The sequence below is a fragment of the Haliotis rufescens genome, unplaced genomic scaffold (genome assembly GCF_023055435.1).
Source record: "Haliotis rufescens isolate VD_foot unplaced genomic scaffold, xgHalRufe1.0.p SCAF_8, whole genome shotgun sequence".
NCBI classification, from domain to species: domain Eukaryota; kingdom Metazoa; phylum Mollusca; class Gastropoda; order Lepetellida; family Haliotidae; genus Haliotis; species Haliotis rufescens.
The window spans coordinates 8088478-8113869 of record NW_025964372.1 but is presented as its reverse complement, the minus strand read 5'-3'; the positions used below and the strand labels follow the sequence as shown (position 1 = coordinate 8113869).

The 25392-nt window shown below is 39.9% G+C and overlaps 3 protein-coding genes across 3 annotated transcripts; all 3 read left to right on the top strand.

Moving 5' to 3' along the window:
* The first annotated feature begins 219 nt into the window (after nucleotides 1–219).
* Nucleotides 220–4147, top strand: LOC125376883 (deleted in malignant brain tumors 1 protein-like). Its single transcript, XM_048389288.1, has 6 exons — nucleotides 220–294; nucleotides 794–830; nucleotides 1457–1708; nucleotides 2122–2211; nucleotides 3648–3905; nucleotides 4041–4147. The coding sequence occupies exons 1-6, from the start codon at nucleotides 220–222 to the stop codon at nucleotides 4145–4147; spliced, it is 819 nt and encodes a 272-aa protein (XP_048245245.1).
* Nucleotides 4148–4589: 442 nt separating this feature from the next.
* Nucleotides 4590–7936, top strand: LOC125376844 (cubilin-like). The gene is made up of 7 exons (XM_048389053.1): nucleotides 4590–4984; nucleotides 5111–5464; nucleotides 6150–6404; nucleotides 6613–6705; nucleotides 7059–7286; nucleotides 7524–7610; nucleotides 7863–7936. The coding sequence occupies exons 1-7, from the start codon at nucleotides 4921–4923 to the stop codon at nucleotides 7868–7870; spliced, it is 1089 nt and encodes a 362-aa protein (XP_048245010.1). The 5' UTR covers nucleotides 4590–4920; the 3' UTR covers nucleotides 7871–7936.
* A 10115-nt stretch (nucleotides 7937–18051) lies between these two features.
* Nucleotides 18052–25392, top strand: LOC124124773 (cubilin-like). The gene is made up of 13 exons (XM_048389051.1): nucleotides 18052–18126; nucleotides 18625–18661; nucleotides 19314–19565; nucleotides 19979–20068; nucleotides 20190–20618; nucleotides 21796–22053; nucleotides 22190–22279; nucleotides 22502–22912; nucleotides 23597–23851; nucleotides 24060–24152; nucleotides 24521–24748; nucleotides 24979–25065; nucleotides 25321–25392. Exons 1-13 carry the CDS (start codon nucleotides 18052–18054, stop codon nucleotides 25326–25328), a joined length of 2313 nt encoding a protein of 770 aa, XP_048245008.1. The 3' UTR covers nucleotides 25329–25392.

Sequence of the window (25392 nt, the reverse complement as noted above, 5' to 3'; positions counted from 1 at the left end):
TGACCATCAGCGTCTGTGATATCAAATTCTGCAGATGGTCCTGTTGGTATATGTGCAATCGGATTTCCAGTGGGTGGTCACACAATTAGCACTGTTCCAGAATGTCGGACGCTACCCACGTTATCGACGTTACTGAAAATCAACATGCATCTTTAATTTCTTGAAGCTCGGAGACTATATAAGTTTCAGCAATTGTCTGGAGGTACAGAGTACATCAAGATGTCTCCACGTGCAGTGATCAGCTTGCTGGTGGTTTGCCTCTGTCTGGCCTCCACAGAAGGAAGAGCATTCAAAGTAAGTGTAGTACGCGGCAACTTATCTAACGTTGTACCGAATGCCATGATTTACACATAAACTGTGTTACTGTCCTCTTCAGTACAACTGCAGTTGGTCGTCATTCAACTCATAGCTTACAACTGTGACAAACAACAGTACGCCAGTTACAGAGAGCAAAATATCCATTCTGTCATGCAACGATAAATAATTGTAGAAATATAAAAGAATTGGATGTTTCTTAACTTCTTTTGAGTAGATAATCTAGATCTCTATTGCAGAACGAAACACGTAATGTCATTGTTCACACTTATGTTATGTATAGTTTATAAGTCGTGTTCGGCTAAAAAGATCAAGAATTCTTGGCTGTTAAAACTTTTAAAGCGTTTTTTTAATGAGTGATATTTTGCAGTGTCATGAGATCATACTGAGGTTATCAAAAAGCCGTTGAATATACAAACCATACCTTTATGGGTGCTTCATACATCCACAGTCAATATATATTATTTTTCTCCAACAGAATGAGAAAGCACGGTTCAAGCGACAAGCTGGAAGTAGTAAGTTCACAGCTTTAACGGGCTAAAAAATGAAAACGCAGCTAAATATGAAACGCCCGAACTGTTTGGACTAATCTACGTATAACATTGATCGAGTTTTGATAGATGTGTTGGTACAAGGACCCTGAATGTTTCTTCTGAAGGTCGCGAGTCGTATCATGTGATGCAAAGAAGCTGAGGAAGTATTTGAAAAAGTGGTCCAAAATCTATGTTAACAGTTACAAAGCGTCATTAGTTAACCGATTCCGGTTTCTACATTTCAATGTGGTTATTTCACACAAATAAAAATGAAAATAAAAAAAGTATATGAATATTTAAATGATTTCAAGGTGTATATATTTCAATGAGTTTTGATCAATTAGTTCATAGTTTGAAGTCTGATGATATTTTGATGAATACAATATGTACCTCTATTAATACATCAAGTGAATATACATGAACGTGTTTATGATATCGTTCAACAGGGACCTATCATTCATGGGTATTTTACCTGAGGATGGACCTTGCATTTGAAAGAGAGGTACAACGAGAACTAAGATCTACATGAAGACCAGCACATATTTTGATAACATATATGTTCAGTCCGTTTATTAAAATGTGTTCAAATAATCTTCCATGATGTTCAGGATGTGTTGGGGGCGTGAGGGAAGATCTCATTGGAGAGATAGAGTTTGGCTCTGGTCAATACCAAAACAACGAAGACTGCTGCTTCGAGCTCCGTCCTTACTTTGGCGGTTCTTTCACGGTCGATCTGGAGTTTAGTGTCTTTGACATTGAGCAAGGTCCTCGCTGCAGTTATGACTATGTTACCTATGGAACAAGTGACGGTATTACCGAGATCGACTGTGGCACGAAGGATTTCGGATACATTAGATCGTGTAAGGAAGAATATATTTTCTTTTGGTTTTCTTTTCTTCTCTTTGTTTTGCAAAGTGTTAGAATTCACAAGCCTGACTCCGTTGTCAACGCAACACGTTGCGGCAGTATACCTCAAGGATATACAACAATATTCACATCGAGTAGTCAGTGGCACACTATTACCATATACGTTTTATATTTATATGCTCAAAGTACTTATCCGTCAAATTGTTTTTAAAATGGCCATATAGAAATACTTGTTTATCAACAATACCTTATTCAGATATAGAAACCTTACACAGACCTATCAATCTACCGGTTTGTCATGTGCTGTAAGACTCACCATTGCAACAACACTAAATAGACATCTTGCATTATACTCCAATCAGCAACTTACTTAATAATGATTGATTGTACCATGTTGGTTTTTCAGTCAACAGTACGGACAGTTTCCAGTTGTGTTTCCATAGTGACGCCTCTATTGTTGGTCGTGGCATCAATGTCTTATATATCACTCTCCCAGGTATGTACATACTGTATTGGTTTAAGAACGCAAAACAAATTTCAACTTCCATCGTTTTTCTGTATGCAAAAGGTATGACGTCAAATTCCAATATATTCTAAATTTGTTTTCATGGATACAGTATCCGAAGAAAATAGTTCTCTGCCAGCCTTAAACTACAGCACCACTCCATCCTTGAACGTGACAGCCTCGCCTTCCCTGAATTACAGCACCGCTCCGTCCTTGAACGTGACAGCCTCGCCTTCCCTGAATGCAACATCTTCTCCCGAAACCACCGGAAATGAATCTCGTAAATATAGTTTCATAGTTGATTTTAAGGCTATATATGAAACAAGAAACTTTTCCCTTTCTCTGAACTTTGTCTCATCGAAAATGAAGGCACAAATCGTGACAACTACTCTTCCCGACCAGCTTTTCGTCAGTGGGTTTAAGTAATACGTTGAACCACGGAGCGGACAGGAAAGCATTTGAATATTTATTTGAATGAAAAAAAACAACTTTTCCATAACGATAAGCCCATTGTGAGATTCCGATCATATCATAAGCATGTGTTTATGAACCACTTCCAAATAATGAGGATACTAGGTGTTAACGAACAGATGAGCGTAACCGACTGACACCATCACAAACACATGCAAAGACAAGTCATATGCTCATCTGAAACAAACAGGTACATATGATACAACTGAAATAAGGAATTGCATCAAACATCATTTTTTTAGATATCCTACCATAAAACTTTTGAAAGTTTTACTGATGCCATGACTGTATTAACCCTGAAAAAAAAACCTTTGAGCAAGAGTCGTATGACGCTCTTCAAAATCTTAGGAGAAAGAGCATGCTTGATTGAGAAATGGAGATAAACATTGTAATATTGCTCGCTCGTATCGTAGTATTGTGATTACTGATTATGCATATATCTAAATATAAAACAGATGTAGCGGTTTCACTGGTATCTATTATTTCCGGCTCTGGTGAGCAAATCAGGTAATTGGTAATTGGTTATTTGACAATTATTCAAAGATATGAAATCATTAATATACCTGAAGCGTAAGTTATATACCCGAGCATAAATCCTGACTCGTATGCATTAAAAACAGATGAGGTAATTTCGAGGACAACTGGTACCCATGGGGTTGCCTACTACTTGTCTACATTTCACACAGATATTTTATACATGTATGAGAAAGTCCAACATTTCACATTTATGACAGAGATTCGGTTATGCATTTCCTAGGCCATGCTATATTTCCCTCTTGGTACGGATTTTTATGAATTCATCAGACTTATTTCGAGTAATTTATGATATGACTGTATTCTGAATTGACGAGATGTCGTCGTCCATGTCCCATGCATTGAATGACAACATGCAAACATACATGCTACAAGACTATTCTGCTGTCTTCCCCTGATAGAAGCCTATCTTTGTGTTTTAGTGGGTGTTCCCAGGAGCCATCGCAACTGCACCTTCTCTACCCGGGCTGACCATGGTATGATCCAGAGCCTGCCTGGTACAGGGGAGGACTACCAGAACAACCTCAACTGCAGCTACGTCTTCAATGTGCCCAGGAACAGCAGTATTCACTTCAACTTCACCACCTTCGACCTCGAGGGCGGTAATGGATGTCCCTACGATTATGTTCGGATCAATGGTGGACGAAGATGGTGTGGAAGTACCATTAACGGGAGGCAAGGTAAGCTCAGAGAAGTGGTCAATATCAAATGAGAGTTCAACGTCGTAGTAACGCACTACATGAAATCAAAACCTTCACTAGATATTTATTTTGATTTGGGTCTCTTGTCAATAGGTTCCACTGTTTCTGTTACAGTGAACGAAACTGGTGAGGTTGTGCTGAGATTTGTCACTGACGGTTCAGTGACAAGCAGAGGTTTTGTGGCTCGCTTCAACATCATGATGGGTACGATACACTTCTGAATGTGTGGCTATGAAAAAGATATATGATCGAGTTCGTGAGTTCGTCAAAACGTTGTCAGAAGATTTACCATTAAATAACAGACTTCTGAATACGAAGATCATTGAAGATATGTGTTTTGTCATCTCATGACTCATTACTGTGTGTATGTATTCACACACAAGTTATATTTGAGTCTTTTTATCTTTTTTCCTTTACATTTTACTTTACTTAAGAAAATGGAACATCTCTGAACACAACAGTCGCACCAGCCAACACGACCGTCGCACTAAGCAACACCACCGTCGCACCAGGCAACACCACCATCGCACCAGGAAACACGACCGTCGCACCAAGCAACACGACCGTCGCACCAAGCAACACGACCGTCGCACCAAGCAACACGACCGTCGCACCAAGCAACACCACCGTCGCACCAGGCAACACGACCGTCGCACCAGGCAACACGACCGTCGCACCAAGCAACACGACCGTCGCACCAGGCAACACGACCGTCGCACCAAGCAACACGACCGTCGCACCAAGCAACACGACAGTCGCACCTGGCAACACGACCATCGCACCAGGAAACACGACCGTCGCACCAAGCAACACGACAGTCGCACCAAGCAACACGACCGTCGCACCAGGCAACACGACAGTCGCACCAGCAAACACGACAGTCGCACCAGGCAACACGACCGTCGCACCAGGAAACACCACCGTCGCACCAGGCAACACGACCGTCGCACCAAGCAACACCACCGTCGCACCAAGCAACACCACCGTCGCACCAATGAACACCACCGTCGCACCAGGCAACACGACCGTCGCACCAAGCAATACGACAGTCGCACCAGGCAACACGACCGTCGCACCAGGCAACACGACCATCGCACCAAGCGACACGACAGGCGCACCAGGCAACACGACAGTCGCACATAGCAACACGACCGTCGCACCAAGCAACACGACCGTCGCACCAGGCAACACGACAGTCGCACCAAGCAACACGACAGTCGCACCAGGCAACACGACAGTCGCACCAAGCAACACGACAGGCGCACCAGGCAACACGACCGTCGCACCAAGCAACACGACCGTCGCACCAAGCAACACGACCGTCGCACCAAGCAACACGACCGTCGCACCAGGCAACACGACAGTCGCACCAGGAAACACGACAGGCGCACCAGGCAACACGACAGTCGCACCAGGAAACACGACAGTCGCACCAGGCAACACGACCGTCGCACCAGGAAACACGACAGTCGGACCAAGCAACACGACAGTCGCACAAAGCAACACAACCGTGGAACCTTCCGACGAAACAACATATGGTAGGTCATTGTCATTTTACACACAAATAAAGCCTTCATCTGAAAAGGAAATTCATCGTCTAAATATGTGGAGCTTTGATGGACACATTTAGCTGTTAAATAGTTAGTTGATGGGGGCAGTAGGGTCTTGTAAATATGTTGGTGTCACGTCGCTTATAAGATGAAGAGGAATTTGGTTTCAGCAACTGAAATATTAAAAAGGAACAAATTGTTGAACAAACGCCACCCGCTATGTTATGATTTTCTAAATGCATATTATTTGCATTTTCCTACAAACACGGGACAAAGTTTAATTCCTTGATCAGGGTATAGTTCTTTATGGAAGCTTGAAGTTGTACGGTTCCAGCTCAATACTATTATGATCATAAACAACCTGTGAGTCATGTAAACGGTTTTTGTGTGTTTTTATCATTATTTATACTTTCATAATAATTTCCATATTTATGACACAGGATTTGGGCCTTGTCAATATATCCCACACATTGTGACTCATGTGTTATTTTTAGAGGAAAGAAACTCGCAGTTCTGCCTTCAGTTGTGCTGTTACATGCATGACGTCAACTTTATTTAGTGGAAAAGCCCAAGGAAAACATAGATGACCAGAGCAAGAGTTTGTCCCCAAAGTTACTTGATTTGAGAGTTGGCAAACGTGTATAATGATGCAAGTTCCCATCTCTCATTGCAGCCTGCAACTACGACACTGCCTCCCTCGAAGGCAGAATATCTCTGGCAACTGGTATTGATGGTTTCTACGCAAACAACGAAGAGTGCCGCATCAATCTATATTCACCTGCTCTTCCCCACGTGACCACGGTCAACTTCACACGCTTTGATGTTGAATATAATAGCAACTGTCGTTACGACAGCCTGTCAGTGAAGCTTGGAAACAACACCATCGACACACTATGTGGAAACAACAGAAGTCCCTTCGTGAAGCAATGTAAGCACACTGCAAGTGTTAATATCAATGTTAACACAGGTACATTAGTACATTTATGCATGTGTCTTCTGATATCGCCTTTTAGCATATGCATATTTGTGTCCCCCGCCCTTATATTGGTATACTTGAGATGACAGAAACAAGATTTTTCACATCACTTTTATAAATTCAACTCCTCTGTTTTCTGATAAAGATTTCTATAATCCAGACTCTAACGCAGAGCCACTCCTCGCCATGACATTCGTCAGTGATTCGAGTGTTTCGGGTCTCGGTTTCGCCTTCGACTACCAGACTGAAGTAGGCAAGTACAACCTTCGCATCACATACTTAATAAACCATTTACATTAACGTATATTTATCATTGTATCATGCCCCAGAGACCATTCAGATGAACAAATATTGTGATCATTTTAAAATGAATTGTTGGACGAACTTTCAAATTGATTTCATCTCAGCCAAACAGGCGAATATCACCTCACAAGCATTATTCCGCTTTCCTCCTTGGCATTGCACTTTTAATAACCCCAAGCCCTCATTAACAGGAGAGACACTTGTTTGACCCCAAGATCCCAAGCTCAGTTTCGTCTGGTCAATGACACTAAACTAAGGACATGAAACTACTTTTAGGGTGTTCTGCCTTTTTATCGAATTCAGAGTACTGTAATGCTGTGATCAATGGTACATCCGGGTCATTCGCAACCCCCCCTGGTGGCTACAGTCCCAACATGGCATGCACATACACCATCAACACTCCCACGCCAGCTGAACTCCACTTCACCTTCGAGGAATTTGACATTGAGAGTGCAAGCAGATGCATGTACGACGCCGTCACCATGGGCGAAGACAGACTGTGTGGAAGCAGCCCCGGCAGCAAGACATACCGTGAGTGTAGCTCACTTTCCACCTCTGTAATTTCTGTTACATGTTCATCATTTCTGCTTTCCGTGACCTTGAAACAACTGATGAACAAGAAACACTAAAATAGAAACAGTTTTAGTTACTTTGACGTATTTTAAGATTAAAAATAAAACGCTTAACCTAGCATACTTTCACATATGAATTTCTTTCTGTAAAACCTGTATTAGTACTTCCAGTAACTTTATGTTTATTGCTGCTCAGAATCTGATGGAACCTTTGTGATCACCTTCACATCTGACGGCTCCGTGCAAAGGGAAGGTTTCTACATGTCCTTCACATCATCGCCAGGTGAGCTTCGCACATATACTAGTAAACGATATGGATCCGGTAATACAAGTTTATTTGTATAGAAGTGTCCATAAATTCAAGTCTAAAATATAATTTTTAACAATTTCTTTGTTTCAAAAACGTAAACATAAAACTATCTTTACAAATTGTGGAATCCACAATCAAATTTATCATATTTGATGTGGGTTTTTTTGTAAACAAGATACACTGACACATACCTTTTAACTGATATTCCTATTTTCTTTTACGCAGTGGCATAAACAGACTGACCTACACAGCGAGATCTAGTTGACAACAATATGAGTAAATAAACTCCATGTGCTCTATATTTATATTTCATCTCATTATTTCAATGAGTTAATGACGCTTTGAACTGTAAATTAACTCATCACGACGTCTTTCGTCTAAAAGCTGCAATTCGCTATGCAGAGTTGTGACCAGAGACCGCTGATCGTCGGTTCGAATCCAAGATTCACCCTGATTATGTTTCTAGTCTTATGTTTCTTGTGTGTTTCACCACAGAGGCAAACGTCTGAGACCTGCATCACTTTGGGTTTTCTGATCACAAGAAGCTTACACGCCGTGATGTAGCTGAAATACTCTTCAAAGCGGCGTGGGGCACGGGTGGCCCAGTCGTCTTAGGCGCCGCGATTCGCTGTGCAGAGTTGCGTCCCTTGGGCATGCCAGAAACCTATGATTGTGGGTTCGAATCCCGGTTCGCCCCGATTATGTTTCTAGGTTTGTCAGCACCATACCCGTGCTCGTGGGTTTCACCGAAGTGGTAAACGTCTGAGACCTGCATCACTTCGGGCTTTCCTCCCACATTAAGCTGACACGTCGTGATATAACTGTAATACCGTTAAAAGCGGCGTTAAGACAAACTAACTCACTCACTCACTCAAAGCGGCGTTAATAACAACTCACACACTCAATCATAAAGTCTATAAATATGTTACAAGTCTCTATTTATCTTTCTGATGTTGGAGAGTCCAGCCATGGGCCTATTGGAATTCATTGTGAAGGTACATACAATCCGCCATAGGGCACTATATGTAAAAACAGGCGCATCCACAATGGCAAAATATCCATAAGGATAGGCCTGGGAGACGAACTGTAACCCGGACCGCCGATTCCCAACACGACACAGACCGCAGACTGGCGTGTCTCCAGCTAACGCCACTACAGTTTGGCTTTATACCGTTCTTTCACGCTTTCGTTATGCTCTGTGTGCATGTATATGAACACGTGGGCCCACATGTACAGAGCAATCTTAGTTACAAGCGATCTTAGGCGCCGAAGATCAACTTTAGAGCCACCATACAACTGTCCTATTCCACTTGCACAAACCGATCTTTGCACGATTGTAAGATGGCTTGGGATTCAGTTCGAATTCTTCAACGATGGAGATACGATTATCTTTAACTTGACTCCCGTCTACAGGTATCTGCAAATGCGCAAAGGTTGGTGCTTATACCAATAGTGGAACCGGTTACGACACACAACACGAACCTCCTTCCATCGCACGTTGTAAAGTTTTACTAAAGGTCCCAATTATGTGATGAAAACAATGAGTAGGATTATGTCATGTAGGTTTTTTTCTGTATTGATACTGCAGTGATTTGTGAATTTGACACCACAACAAGAGAAATACCTACCCATCTTTCATGGAAATATTGAAATAGGAATAAATACATGCATAAATTTGGCTCCAGGTTTAGTGGCATAATCATTGTGCAGTATAAGCAGTAATAATTTCCCTTATAACATAACACGTAAATGTAGGATTCGCCAATGGTTGTTATAAGGTCACTAGTTTATACGCATCTATTTGGGGGAGGGGAAGGCTTTTCGTAAAATCCTAAATATATCCTATATGTATAGATTTTGCTGCTATAATAAAAGATGCTATGACTACTATGGGATTGTGAATGAAAGGGAAATAGGAGTAATATATAATATTTCGGGAAAGCAGTTGTTTAATATATAATAACTGGGTATCAATTACTGAACAAAATTACATTGATAATTTTAGCATATTTTAAATGTGAAATATGCTTTTGCTTTTTATAAATTATTTAACAAAAGTACAAATGTCATGTGTATGTCCTTGTTTGATAAATACTTTTATTTAATATTCATAAATTAAAACTGAACGTCACTGGTCCCACTGCGTAATTTCGCACTTCAACTTGTATTTAAATGTAGATTATTTTCATGATAAACTGAAGACAAATCGCAGACAGTAATGTGACCCAAAAGAAATATAGGCAGAGCTCAAAGATTTTACAACATTATTACATTAATTTACGTACTGCTTACATTCAACACGCAGCCAAGTGACTCGTGACTTATTATCTTGATACACGTACAGTTCACATTCAACATGCAGTCCAGTGACATAGGACGTATCTTGATACACGTACAGCTTACATTCCACATGCAGCCCAGTGACGTATGTCTTATTTGATCCACGTACATCTTACATTCCACATTCAGTCAAGTGACATAGGACTTATCTGGATACACGTACAGCTTACATTCAACATACAGCCCAGTGACATATGGCAGCCCAGTTGAGTAGGCTATGCGTGAGAGAGTGAGTGAATAAGAGAGGGAAAGAGGGCGAGAAGGGTGGCTTACTAATAGAGTAGCGGCCAACCCTTAAAACGAGGCTTATTTAAGGAGTAACCCCTCATCACAGTAGAACAAAGGACAAACATATTTTTCTTTGATTTCTTTTGGTGGCAGACATGTATTTAGGTGGTAAAATGCATAATTGTGTCTAAACAAGTCAGTTTGCATATTGCAATGTTCATTTTATAAACAAAATCAGTGTGCTGACTTAGGAAACCTACAAATGAATAATTAGCAAAATTATCAAAGTCGAGTTATGGGCCAAAATGTGTCAAAAACAGGAACAAATTACTCAATTTTCAAAATATTCCAAAACTAAAGGTAATGTTACCTCCATATTGACAACCATGTCGTGTCATATCTCAAAATCTGCCTGAATGTTTAAGGAACTTACAATAATATCCACAATTAATGTAGGTATAATATAACGTATGAAAATTTAGTAAATATGATTCGGACCCCCATCCTGTGAAGGAAACAACAAATAATAACATACTTTAAAAACTACTATGACAACACTAACATTCTTGTACACCAATGTGTTTATTTGAACAAATGAATTGCTTAAGTATCTTACATATATGAGCTTGAGAAATTTGATTTATCCAATATGGCGGACAAAATGGCCTCCAAGATGGCCGCCAAGACCATGGTCGTCTTCACTTGGAATGTATGAATACCTTAAATGTCAAAATTTGGGTTTCGACAAGGAACTATATCTAGCGTGTTATTGTCATATATAAGATAATTATCGCCTGTACTATGTACTATAATTGCTGATCATATTGACTTACTTTGAAGTGCCAATGTGAAGTACTCATATGCTTACCGTAAAAGGCGACTATGCTTGTCGTAAGATGCGACTAACGGGATCGGGTGGTCAGGTTCGCTGACTCGGTTGATGCATGTTATCGTATCACAATTGCATTGATCAATACTCATGTTGTCAATCACTGGATAGTCTGGTCTAGACTCGATTATTTTACAGGTCGCCGTCATATAGCTGGAACATTGCTGCGTGCGGCGTTAAACAACAAACAAATAAACAAACAAACACTTATATGCAACTGCTTCAATATTGTCAGAAACTCTTTACCAAATCCATTATTTTTCACAATGCAGTATATAAGATACATATAGTCTCTGCCACTACTGAACTGTCACTCAAGCCTCAGGTTCAAATGACATGTGATCTGTCACTGCAGGTGAGATGAGTGATATATCTGCAGCCATATTGTCGTCTGAAACATGGCTCTCAACATGTGTTGCTTGAAAGCATCTTCTATAGGTGTCAGCAATGTTGAGAAAGCTGTCTTCTTTGAATTTCATCACCATGGTCATCACCATAAGAATATCATGTTTCACAATGTTCTAGATCACACTTACCAGCGTGTAACTGCCTTTCACGATTCACTTACAAATAAATTACAGAGAATACCTAGTCCAGATTAACTCAGCTCAGTGCAATTATGCTGTATCGTTAATCTACACAAGAATGTGAGTTCAAACAATTTCCATAAGATCTTATCCTTATCAGTATCTCAGCTAATGTTTAGTCATATAATATGATCTCTGTCTTCATATTAGAGGTGGGCACACTCCACCGACCCACCCAACCCTCTCTCTAACCCTCTAAACCGTTTAAACAGTTTTGGTACTTGGTATATCATGCTCTGGGATGCTTACAATACGACAACATCAACACCAAGCAAGAGCTTAAACATGTCCGATCAAATATGGACATTTCTACAATCCTTGCTTGCTGCTGTATTTCACAAAGCAAAGCGATGAAATATTCAGATAATCAAGTAGTTAATGTCTAAATGTGTTTCGATTGGACATCGCACAACAGTTGACATTTCTCTTCTGACTATTCCAGACGTACCTCGTGGTGACTCGCGAGCGGGAGGGGGTAACTAATGAATGGCACCATAACTATATTCCACACTTTTCATGAACATGTTATGTTCAAAGCATGTTGATATTTTGGGATATTGAGCCCCTGACATGTGATAAATGTCATTAACGTGTAGAGTTAAAACACACAAATATTGTTTTGTTCCTTTCAGCGATATTTATCCAAAGCTAAGTATGTTTAAAACCTAACACATTATTACAGTATATAAATGTGGTAACATCTTATAGACACGACCCTTAAAATTCAGTATTGCAGAACATAACAGAACAAAATATTTTTTTAAAGTTTTAAAATGTCAACAACCAGGCTCGACTGTCCGCAAATACAGATTCCCTTGGGCGTAAAAGCCAAAACAGCCAAAGCGAAAAATGATATGAATAGATCGCTGAAAATCAGTGAAAAAAGGTACTGTCCTGCCCTACCGGTAACACATGCCACTCATACAATTGTATGTTGCCTTCCATGCAACAGTTGTCTTTAAAGAAACCAAACGTCAAGTAATGTACCAGATAGATAGTCCAGTGACACCATTGTGCATTTACTGCTTTTTGTGGAAAGTAAAAACCGATATGTTAATTTTTAATTACGTCTTCCGTGAACAAGTTCAGAAGTGTGTTTGGGACGGCACATGGCAACATAACCACAATATTGTTCTATGGCATGAGTACAGATATTTCTCGGTTACATCTCGATCATATTCATTTTTTGTTACTTTTGACTACATTTGAAGTCGAATTAATGCTATGAAGCAGAGAACATATATATGTACCTGCAGGAACAGCAAAAGTAATAAGATAACAAAGGTGGAAACTAAACAAGGTAAGCCAACAGTTAATAAGCGCTGATAGATGACAGCAGGACTTTATCACTGGTTGGAAATAGGCAATGAACAAGGGGCAAACGGGAGGCAGGGGGTAATTAGCACTGATAGGTAATAGCAATAGAGTCAGATGTTGAGGGATCTCAGGGTACATCCAATGTATTGGTGGACACAGTTCGAATATACATCCTCTGGGGTTGGGACTTGCGCTGCTGGTGCCTCTGCCATTGGCTCGGAGACTGTATACGGTTCAATTTGTCCATTGCTAATCACCTATCAGAGCCAATTAACTGTTGGCTTCCCTTGTTTCCACCTTTGTTATCTTGTTACTGTCTTGTTCTCACAGGTAAATATATATGTTCTCTAAGGGGCAGCAGTTATTTTGATCTGGTTGTGCACATGTTTAGTTTGTTTCCTCGTATATTCTATAGATCTTTACCAAGCATACCCAGGACCAGTAATGATAGTTGTATGTGCATTTGTAGCATCTTTATGAATTTATGTATTAATTTAGAACTTGACCTTCAAAGTGACATTGACCTTCCTCGGTGGTTTAGATAATCATTGATTTATATAATAATATCCTATATAGAAAAGGTATTTGCAAACGGTGATAGGTATGTGTTGTATAAATCCATTATTAATGAAATTAACAATGTGAATACAACAAATGCACATTTTGACATTTTGTTACTATTTTTTTTAAATCATAACGATTATGTGTAATATGAACACTGCCATCTCATCATAAGGCGTGTCGGCTCATTTTGAGATATCAAATGGCTTGGATGATAATACTAATAATTCATTTCGGTTCTTTTTCCAATAGTTGAAAAATGAAAATAGAGCAAAATATTTTTACTAATAACTCAATTTGCGAGAGGCTATATTTTAACAAATAATAATAATTCCAGTCTACTAGACTTCAGTGGGACTATGTTTGGGTTTTCTCCATTTTTACAACAGAAAAGTGCATTTTGACTGTATCTGCCACCAACCCATTTGACCACAACCACCATTTTCTAGTACAAAAACATACAAAAACATAAGGAAAATCTAAGTTTGCTATGTTCTACTATGGGGAGGGGTATGAGGGTCTGGCCACTACTCTATAATGTGAACTCTAGTAATTACCCGATGCTTCATCTGTCACACACTTCAGACACAGTTTGCCTGTATATGGGCTACGGTGCCCTTCCCCAACCAATTCCAGCTGAACTAAACTATGAGAGTAAAGTGAGAGTAAATCAATTTGTTTTCTAGATATTGGGGACAGATCATTTGGTACATTGTCATACAATTAACCTTTAATACAAACTGAATAACCTTCGTGGTCATTGGGTTCTTATCTGAGCCTGCATAGTGCAGAATACCAGTAAGTGCATCGACTATTTGTTTGATTCATGCTTAGACAACTGAAAATGTTAAAATATCATCGTCGTAAAACTTAACAGTTACCGATAGCGAACTGAACGACACGATCACGTATTATTTCAGATGAAAGCATTGGTATTTCCTGCTTGAGTTCCGCGTTGATGGCTGCCTTTGACCCTGGCGTCCGGGTCAGAATTACTTGGATTAAGATACATAAAACAACATGTGTCTTGAATATTGTTAACTCTTAACCAATAAGCTGTATCGACTTGAAATGTTGTTAATGGTCTTTGGCAAAAGAAACACAATGTCATGTCAGACATGTGATTATTGCACTGATATAGCGACGTACATGCACGTGTGTGTGTTTGTGTGGATGCTTGTACTAGCCAGGACTAATGCCGACTTCATAGTGCTATCCCACTGAATACCATTTCGCTGTTTGACATGAATACCGGGCGGATACTCTATCCACTAGACCGCGGAGGCGGCCCATGTCAAATGTACATAGTATGATGAAAACTAATATATGTTCCATGTGAGAAGGGGTGCGCGTGGACAAGTGGTCGACGCTATACTTTCATCATAAGATGGATCCACTGATCGTAAGTTCCAACCCTGGATGACCTCCGATTCTGACCCTTGGTCTCTGTGACGCATCTCTGTGCTCGCGGGTTCCACCAAAGCGATATTCTGAAATAACCCACATTATTCACGTCAATTAATCCTGGTTATTGGGACTTTTTCGACAATATAATATCTTTAAGTCATAACACAGTGTTTTTCTTCAGTGGCTACCCGTTGTTATACCATGGAGATGGCACAAAGTAACCAATGGAGAGAACATGCACAAACCGCCTGTAAATAGACGTATTCCGGGTTCACAAAAACATTTCGATTTTGATAAATAACTACTATGCATCATATCCTGGTGTAACAAAAATACCATAATTAGCAGACCCACTGTATGTGTATGATGCTATTTCATGAACCAGGGGGGGGGGGGGGGGAGGGGGGTAGCCTCGTGGTTAAAGCGTTCGCTCGCGACGCTGAAGACCCGGGTTCGATTCCCTACATGGGCACAATGTGTGAAGCCCATTTCTGGTGTCCCCCGCCGTGATATTGCTGGAATATTGCTAAAAGTGGCGTAAAATCACAATCACTCACTTACTCATAAAACAGGAAGAATATGTGAACTGTTGTCGGAACGCCGATGAAGACGAATATCACGCACGACCTATGCAGTTTCAGTTTGGACAGGTATAAATTACTCAGCCAATATTATTTGTTATCAATTTATCTTTCAGTACCTATTCTTATGTTTACAAATAATTCCTAAATAACTTAATGATACAGTGTTGTATATTCAACGCGTTATGTATTGTAGAAAACATTTCACTTACAATATTGTGTCTCAACCCATGGGTATGAGTAATACTTGGTGTAAGCACGTATGGCTCGTTCAGTTTCGTCCATGTACACTACAAGTAATTCTATTTATTTTGAAAATACGTTAAGAAGCGACATGCTCCTTGGTTCTTACTTATAAAAATAACTAGAAATGTGGACACCAGTTCCAGTTGTATTACAATATCAATCAGTGAGCTAGATTTAGGGCTCCATTGAAAAGTGTTTCCAGACGGGTTAGCCTGACGAGGATGGAAAGACCGAAGGGAGGCATTTCGCTTAAACCATCAGAGACATTGTGCGGACAGGCCAAAGCTTATACTCAGGGCGAATCTGGGATTCGAACTACAACCAGCTGAGCCTGGAACAAATAAGGAACGCAACTCTTCACAGCAACTTGTGGCGCCTTTACATTAAGGGTTCCGCGTTAAATCTTAATGTAAAAAAAAAATTCATTAAGAGTAAAAACCCGCAACCCTTAATGTAAAAATTATTTTTTATAGCTTATATGTCAGCTCCCCCAGAAGATCGAATGGTCGGTTCCTAACTGACATGAAATTACCCTACAGGCCGTATGCCTAATTCTTCTTTTTCACTATTTTCAATCAACAATGGTCTTACTAGAAGATATGCTTAACTGCTATAGAAACTCTATCCGAAAAATATAACTTTTAAGTGGCTATATTTGACTCGGCACGGTACTTGGGAAACCTACGGTTTCTTATTTTAACCAAACACCATTGCATTGGAATTCCAGTCGTTTGTAATAACATTTGATTCTGGTGTATGCTTAACTGTCATATCCGTAATACTGTAAGAAAATGTCCATTATTTTATGCCTAAAACTCTGTTAATGGACCATTCTAACAACCAACCATCATCTACAACTTGGTCTGATCTGCTTGGGCTGAGTCCTCCTTTCCGTCGTTACGGTATTAGGATAGTCACGAGGTTACCTTGCAGAATATCGAAAAATAACCTTTGTTATTAGTAAGTTTGATACAAATCGGTTATGAAGCCTGAATATAACAACCAGGAGGTCGTTGTAGAGTTGGAAAAATTATTAGTCATTTGCATATCTAGACAAAGTAACGATCAATTAAATCTGCGAAGTTTCATGAAAGTTCGATAAGAATTATTTCATAGTGATAACCCTTAATGTTAAAAAAATATTATCTACCATTTCAACCCTTAATGTAAAAGTATTTTTTTACATTAAGAGTTTTAACAAGGGTGAACCCGTAACCATTAATGTATTTTTTTTACATTAAGAGTAATTTTTACATTAAGGGTTGTAACACGTCTTATACCTTTTCGTCCATATTGGTATATCAAGTACGAACGTCAGCGTTGTCTGAAATATAAATGTAAACATAACCAAAGCCATACTTCATACTTGCAGGAACAAAGAGTTTAACAATACTGACTTGGGATATCTTGCACAGCAAATTTTCCTCCAACAAACAGTCTTTCCTCTATGAGTGGTGAGTGGGGAGTGATACCCCATATGTTCGCTGCCGTCCTGTTGGAACTGTAGGCCTGTTGAAACACCCAACAGAACCACGTGTCCCACCATAAACATAGCACATGACATACAAAGACATAATAAGTGACTGTCGGTCAGGCTTTCCATTATGTCCAGTTACATTAAGTAATCGTTTTCTTTACATGTGTACACAGTCGAAGAAAAACATAAGAAAGTTTTACTTTTCAGTTATCAATAATAACTTTTCGACATACTAGTATATATCATGAACATTAATCAGACATGCTAGAAGACACAACACAACCCCGGCTGCAATGTGTAAAACCTTAAACGAAAACATTTGGGAAAACATTAGAAACATAACACCCTTCTTCGCACATCTGTTTTTTGCAATCAACAGAAGGAGGGCACGTCTTTCTTCCAGCTGTTTGTCGTCTCTAGACCAGGTACGCCTACAGCCTTGTAGAACAAACTTTTACTTAACACGAGGTTATCACGTAGTTACCACGTGATATTTTTGCTGATTGTGAAAATCTTCAACATACGAGCGTATCAATATCTGTAGAGTAATGATATGTCAATACTGACCATCAGCGTCTGTGATATCAAATTCTGCAGATGGTCCGGTTGGTAGATGTGCAATCGGATTTCCAGTGGGAGGTCACACAATTAGCACTGTTCCAGAATGTCGGACGCTACCCACATTATCGACGTTACTGAAAATCAACATGCATCTTTAATTTCTTGAAGCTCGGAGACTATATAAGTTCAGCAATTGTCTGGAGGTACACAGTACATCAAGATGTCTCCACGTGCAGTGATCAGCTTGCTGGTGGTTTGCCTCTGTCTGGCCTCCACAGAAGGAAGAGCATTCAAAGTAAGTGTAGTACACGGCAACTTATCTAACGTTGTACCGAATGCCATGATTTACACATTAACTGACATTAAGTTGTCCACTTCAGGACAACTGCAGTTGGTCGTCATTCAACTCATAGCTTACAACTCTTAGTGACAAACAACAGTACGCCAGTTACAGAGAGCAAAATATCCACTCTGTCATGCAACGATAAATAATTGTAGAAATATAAAAGAATTGGATGTTACTTAACTTCTTTTAAGTAGATAATCTAGACCTCTATTGCAGAACGAGACACGTAATGTCATTGTTCACACTTATGTTATGTATAGTTTATAAGTCGTGTTCGGCTAAAAAGATCAAGAATTCTGGGTTGTTAAAACTTTTAAAGCGATTTTTTATGGAGTGATATTTTGCAGTGTCATGAGATCATACTGAGGTTATCAAAAAGCCGTTGAATATACAAACCATATCTTTATGGAGGCTTCACAGTCAATATATATTATTTTTCTCCAACAGAATGAGAAAGCACGGTTCAAGCGACAAGCTGGAAGTAGTAAGTTCACAGCTTTAACGGGCTAAAAAATGAAAACGCAGCTAAATATGAAACGCCATCAGATATCCCGAACAGTTTGGACTTATCTACGTATAACATTGATCGAGTTTTGATAAATATGTACCTGTTGAACAGTTGGGACAAGAACACTGCATTTTTCTTCTGACGGTCGCAAGTCGTATTATGTGATGCAAAGAAGCTGAGGAAGTATTTGAAAAAGTGGTCCAAAATCTATGTTAACAGTTACAAAGCGTCATTAGTTAACCGATTCCGGTTTCTACATTTCAATGTGGTTATTTCACACAAATAAAAATGAAAATGAAAAAAAGTATATGAATATTTAAATGATTTCAAGGTGTATATATTTCATTGAGTTTTGATCAATGAGTTCATAGTTTGAAGTCTGATGATATTTTGATGAATACAATATGTACCTCTAATAATACATCAAGTGAATATACATGAATGTGTTTATGATATCGTTCAACAGGGACCTATCATTCATGGGTATTTTACCTGAGGACCGAACTTGCAGTTGAAAGAGAGGTACAACGAGAACTAAGATCTACATGAAAACCTGCACATATTTTGATAACATATATGTTCAGTCCGTTTATTAAAATGTGTTCACATAATCTTCCATGATGTTCAGGATGTGTTGGGGGCGTGAGGGAAGATCTCATTGGAGAGATAGAGTTTGGCTCTGGTCAATACCAAAACAACGAAGACTGCTGCTTCGAGCTCCGTCCTTACTTTGGCGGTTCTTTCACGGTCGATCTGGAGTTTAGTGTCTTTGACATTGAGCAAGGTCCTCGCTGCAGTTATGACTATGTTACCTATGGAACAAGTGACGGTATTACCGAGATCGACTGTGGCACGAAGGATTTCGGATACATTAGATCGTGTAAGGAAGAATATATTTTCTTTGGGTTTTCTTTTCAATTCTTTGTTTTGCAAAGTGTTAGAATTCACCAGCTTGACTCCGTTGTGAACGCAACACGTTGCGGCAGTATACCTCCAGGATATACAACAATATTCACATCGAGTAGTCAGTGGCACACTATTACGATATACGTTTTATATTTATATGCTCAAAGTACTAATCCGTCAAATTGTTTTTTAAATGACCATATAGAAATACTTGTTTATCAACAATACCTTATTCAGATATAGAAACCTTACACAGACCTATCAATCTACCTGTTTGTGATGTGCTGAAAGACTCACCATCGCAACAATACTAAATAGACATCTTGTTTTATACTCCAATCAGCAACTTACTTAATAATGAATGATTGTACCATGTTGGTTTTTCAGTCAACAGTACGGACAGTTTCCAGTTGTGTTTCCATAGTGACGCCTCTATTGTTGGTCGTGGCATCAATGTCTTATATATCACTCTCCCAGGTGTGTACATACTGTATTGGTTTAAGAACGCAAAACAAATTTCAACTTCCATCGTTTTTCTGTATGCAAAAGGTATGACGTCAAATTCCAACATATTCTAAATTTGTTTTCATGGATACAGTATCTGAAGAAAATAGTTCTCTGCCAGCCTTAAACTACAGCACCACTCCATCCTTGAACGTGACAGCCTCGCCTTCCCTGAACTACAGCACCGCTCCGTCCTTGAACGTGACAGCCTCGACTTCCCTGAACTACAGCACCGCTCCGTCCTTGAACGGGACAGCCTCGCCTTCCCTGAACTACAGCACCGCTCCGTCCTTGAACGTGACAGCCTCGCCTTCCCTGAACTACAGCACCGCTCCGTCCTTGAACGTGACAGCCTCGCCTTCCCTGAACTACAGCACCACTCCGTCCTTGAACGTGACAGCCTCGCCTTCCCTGAATTACAGCACCACTCCGTCCTTGAACGTGACAAACTCGTCTTCACCGAATTTTACCTTTCCCTACAACAATGCAACATCTTCTCCCGAAACCACCGGAAATGAATCTCGTAAATATAGTTTCATAGTTGATTTTAAAGGCTATATATGAAACAAGAAACTTTTCCGTTTTCACTGAACTTTGTCTCATCGAAAATGAAGACACAAATCGTGACAACTACTCTTCCCGACCAGCTTTTCGTCAGTAGGTTTAAGTAGAACGTTGAACCACAGAGCGGACAGGATAGCATTTGAATATTTATTTGAATGAAAAAAGGGCTTTTCCATAACGATAAGTCCATTCTGAGATTCCGATCATATCATAAGCATGTTTTATTAACCACTTCCAAATAGTGAGGATACTAGGTGTTAACGAACAGATGAGCGTAACCGACTGACACCATCACAAACACATGCAAAGACAAGTCATATGCTCATCTGAAACAAACAGGTACATATGATACAAATGAAATAAGGAATTGCATCATACATCATTTTTTTAGATATCCTACCATAAATATTTTGAAAGTTTTACTGATGCCATGACTGTATTAACCCTGAAAAAAACAACCTTTGAGCAAGAGTCGTATGACGCTCTTCGAAATCTTAGGAGAAAAAGGATGCTTGATTGTGAAATGGAGATAAACATTGTAATATTGCTCGCTCGTATCGTAGTATTGTGAATACTGAATTATTATGCATATATCTAAATATGAAACAGATGTAGTGGTTTCACTGGTATCTATTATTTCCGGCTCAGGTGAGCAAATCAGTGGAAGGTAATTGGTTATTTGACAAATATTCAAAGATATGAGATCATTCATATACCTGAAGCGTAAGTTATACTTTTTGGCCAAATTTCCGTGTTTTCATTTTGCCAATCCGAGCATAAATCCTGACTCGTATGCATAAAAAACAGATGAGGTAATTTCGAGGACAACTGGTACCCATGGGGATGCCTACGACTTGTCTACATTTCACACAGATATTATATACATGTATGAGGAAGTCCAACATTTCACAGTGAGATTCGGTTATGTATGTCCTAGGCCATGCTATATTTCCCTCTTTGTACGGATTTTTATGAATACATCAGACTTATTTCGAGTAATTTATGATATGACTGTATTCTGAATTGACGAGATGTCGTCGTCCATGTCCCATGCATTGAATGACAACATGCAAACATACATGCTACAAGACTATTGAGCTGTCTTCCCCTGATAGAAGCCTATCTTTGTGTTTAAGGGGGTGTTCCCAGGAGCCATCGCAACTGCACCTTCTCTACCCTTGCTGACCAAGGCATGATCCAGAGCCTGCCTGGTACAGGGGAGGACTACCAGAACAACCTCAACTGCAGCTACGTCTTCAATGTGCCCAGGAACAGCAGTATTCACTTCAACTTCACCACCTTCGACCTCGAGGGCGGTAATGGATGTCCCTACGATTATGTTCAGATCAATGGTGGACGAAGATGGTGTGGAAGTACAATTAACGGGAGGCAAGGTAAGCTCAGAGAAGTGGTCGATATCAAATGAGAGTTCAACGTTGTAGTAACGCACTACATGAAATCAAAACCTTCACCAGATATTTATTTTGAATTGGGCTCTCTTGTCAATAGGTTCCACTGTTTCTGTTACAGTGAACGGAACTGGTGAGGTTGTGCTGAGATTTGTCACCGACGGTTCAGTGACAAGCAGAGGTTTTGTGGCTCGCTTCAACATCAGGATGGGTACGATACACTTCTGAATGGCTGGCTATGAAAAAGATATATGATCGAGTTCGTGAGTTCGTCAAAACGTTGTCAGAAGATTTACCATTTAATAACAAACTTCTGAATACGAAGATCATTTAAGATATGTGTTTTGTCATCTCATGAATCATAACTGTGTGTATGTATTCACACACAAGTTATTATTGAGTCGTTTTCCCTTTACATTTTACTTTACTTAAGAAAATGGAACATCTCCGAACACAACAGTCGCACCAGCCAACACGACAGTCGCACCAGGCAACACGACCGTCGCACCAGCCAACACGACCGTCGCACCAGGCAACACGACCGTCGCACCAGGCAACACGACCGTCGCACCAAGCAACACGACCGTCGCACCAGGCAACACGACCGTCGCACCAAGCAACACCACCGTCGCACCAGGCAACACGACCGTCGCACCAGGCAACACGACCGTCGCACCAAGCAACACGACCGTCGTACCAGGCAACACGACAGTCGCACCAGGCAACACGACAGTCGCACCAGGCAACACGACAGCCGCACCAGGAAACACGACAGTCGCACCAAGCAACACGACAGTCGCACAAAGCAACACAACCGTGGAACCTTCCGACGAAACAACAAATGGTAGGTCATTGTCTTCTTACACACAAATAAAGCCTTCATGGGTAAAGGAAATTTATAGTCTCAATATGTGGAGCTTTGATGGACACATTTAGCTGTTAAATAGATAGTTGATGGGGGCAGTGGGATCTTGTAAATATGTTCGTTCACGTCGCTTATAAGATGAAGAGGAATTTGGTTTCAGCAACTGAAATATTAAAAGGAATGAATTGTTGAACAAAAGCCACCCGCTATGTTATGATTTTCTAAATGCATATTATTTGCATTTTCCTACAAACACGGGACAAAGTTTAATTCCTTGATCAGAGTATGGTTCTTTATGGAACCTTGAAGTCATACGGTTCCAGGACAATACTATTATGATCATAAACAACCCGTGAGTCATGTAAACGGTTTTTTGTGTGTTTTTATAATTATTTATACTTTCATAATAATTTCCATATTTATGACACAGGATTTGGGCCTTGTCAATATATCCCACACATTGTGACTCATGTGTTATTTTTAGAGGAAAGAAACTCGCAGTTCTGCCTTCAGTTGTGCTGTTACATGCATGACGTCAACTTTATTTAGTGGAAAAGCCCAAGGAAAACATAGATGACCAGAGCAAGAGTTTGTCCCCAAAGTTACTTCATTTGAGAGTTGGCAAACGTGTATAATGATGCAAGTTCCCATCTCTCATTGCAGCCTGCAACTACGACACTGCCTCCCTCGAAGGCAGAATATCTCTGGCAACTGATATTGATGGTTTCTACGCAAACAACGAAGAGTGCCGCATCAATCTATATTCACCTGCTCTTCCCCACGTGACCACGATCAATTTCACACGCTTTGATGTTGAATATAATAGCAACTGTCGTTACGACAGCCTGTCAGTGAGGCTTGGAAACAACACCATCGACACACTATGTGGAAACAACAGAAGTCCCTTCGTGAAGCAATGTAAGCTCACTGCAAGTGTTAATATCAATGTTAACACAGGTACATTAGTACATTTATGCATGTGTCTTCTGAAATCGCCTTTTAGTTTCTGCATATTTGTGTCCCCCGCTCTGATATTGGTATACTTGAGATGACAGAAACAAAAATTTTCACATCACTTTTATAAATTCAACTCCTCTGTTATCTGATAAAGATTTCTATAATCCAGACTCTAACGCAGAACCACTCCTCGCCATGACATTCGTCAGTGATTCGAGTGTTTCGGGTCTCGGTTTCGCATTCGACTACCAGACTGAAGTAGGCAAGTACAACCTTCGCATCACATACCTAATCAGTGGTTATTAATAAACTGTTTACATTAACGTATATTTATCATTGTATCATGCCCCAGAGACAATTCAGATGAACAAATACTCTGATCATTTTAAAATGAATTGTTGGGACCAAGTTTCAAGTTGATTTCATCTCAGCCAAACAGGCGAATATCACCTCACAAGCATTATTCTGCTTTCCTCCTTGGCATTGCACTTTTAATAACCCCAAGCCCTCATTAACAGGAGAGACACTTGTTTGATCCAACGATCCCAAGCTCAGTTTCGTGTGGTCAATGACACAAAACTAAGGACATGAAACTACTTTTAGGATGTTCTGCCTTTTTATCGAATTCAGAGTACTGTAATGCTGTGATCAATGGTACATCCGGGTCATTCGCAACTCCCCCTGGTGGCTACAGTCCCAACATGGCATGCACATACACCATCAACACTCCCACGCCAGCTGAACTCCACTTCACCTTCGAGGAATTTGACATTGAGAGTGCAAGCAGATGCATGTACGACGCCGTTACCATGGGCGAAGACAGACTGTGTGGAAGCAACCCCGGCAGCAAGACATACCGTGAGTGTAGCTCACTTTCCACCTCTATAATTTCGGTTACATGTTTATCATTTCTGCTTTCCGTTCATTTCTGATGAACAAGAAACACTAAAATAGAAACAGTTTTAGTTACTTTGAAGTATTTTAAGATTAAAAATAAAAACCTAAAGCTAGCATACATTCACATATGAATTTTTTTCTGTAAAACCTGTATTAGTACTTCCAGTAACTTTATGTTTATTGCTGCTCAGAATCTGATGGAACCTTTGTGATCACCTTCACATCTGACGGCTCCGTGCAAAGGGAAGGTTTCTACATGTCCTTCACATCATCGCCAGGTGAGCTTCGCACATATACTAGTAAACAATATGGATCTGGTAATACAAGTATATTTGTATAGAAGTGCCCATAAATTCAAGTCTTAAATATTATTTAACCAATTTCTTTGTTTCAAAAACGTAAACATAAAACTATCTTTACAATTGTGGAATCCACAATCAAAGTGATCATATAAATGTGATGTGGGGTTGTTTTGTAAACAAGATACACTGACACATACTTTTTAACTGATATTCCTATTTTCTTTTACGCAGTGGCATAAACAGACTGACCTACACCGCGAGATCTAGTTGACAACAATATGAGTAAATAAACTCCATGTGCTC

Bases quoted from the DNA above. Each gene is read 5' to 3' on its own strand.
- LOC125376844 (XM_048389053.1), top strand. From the start codon at position 4,921: ATGAACACCACCGTCGCACCAGGCAACACGACCGTCGCACCAAGCAAT. The intron at 4,985-5,110 runs GCAACACGACCG...CCGTCGCACCAG, and splicing joins CAATACGACAGTCGCACCAG to GCAACACGACAGTCGCACCA. The intron at 6,706-7,058 runs GCAAGTACAACC...TATCGAATTCAG, and splicing joins CGACTACCAGACTGAAGTAG to AGTACTGTAATGCTGTGATC.
- LOC124124773 (XM_048389051.1), top strand. From the start codon at position 18,052: ATGTCTCCACGTGCAGTGATCAGCTTGCTGGTGGTTTGCCTCTGTCTG. The intron at 20,619-21,795 runs GTAAATATAGTT...TTTGTGTTTAAG, and splicing joins AACCACCGGAAATGAATCTC to GGGGTGTTCCCAGGAGCCAT. The intron at 22,054-22,189 runs GTAAGCTCAGAG...TTTCTGTTACAG, and splicing joins TACAATTAACGGGAGGCAAG to TGAACGGAACTGGTGAGGTT.
- LOC125376883 (XM_048389288.1), top strand. From the start codon at position 220: ATGTCTCCACGTGCAGTGATCAGCTTGCTGGTGGTTTGCCTCTGTCTG. The intron at 831-1,456 runs GTAAGTTCACAG...CATGATGTTCAG, and splicing joins CAAGCGACAAGCTGGAAGTA to GATGTGTTGGGGGCGTGAGG. The intron at 3,906-4,040 runs GTAAGCTCAGAG...TTTCTGTTACAG, and splicing joins TACCATTAACGGGAGGCAAG to TGAACGAAACTGGTGAGGTT.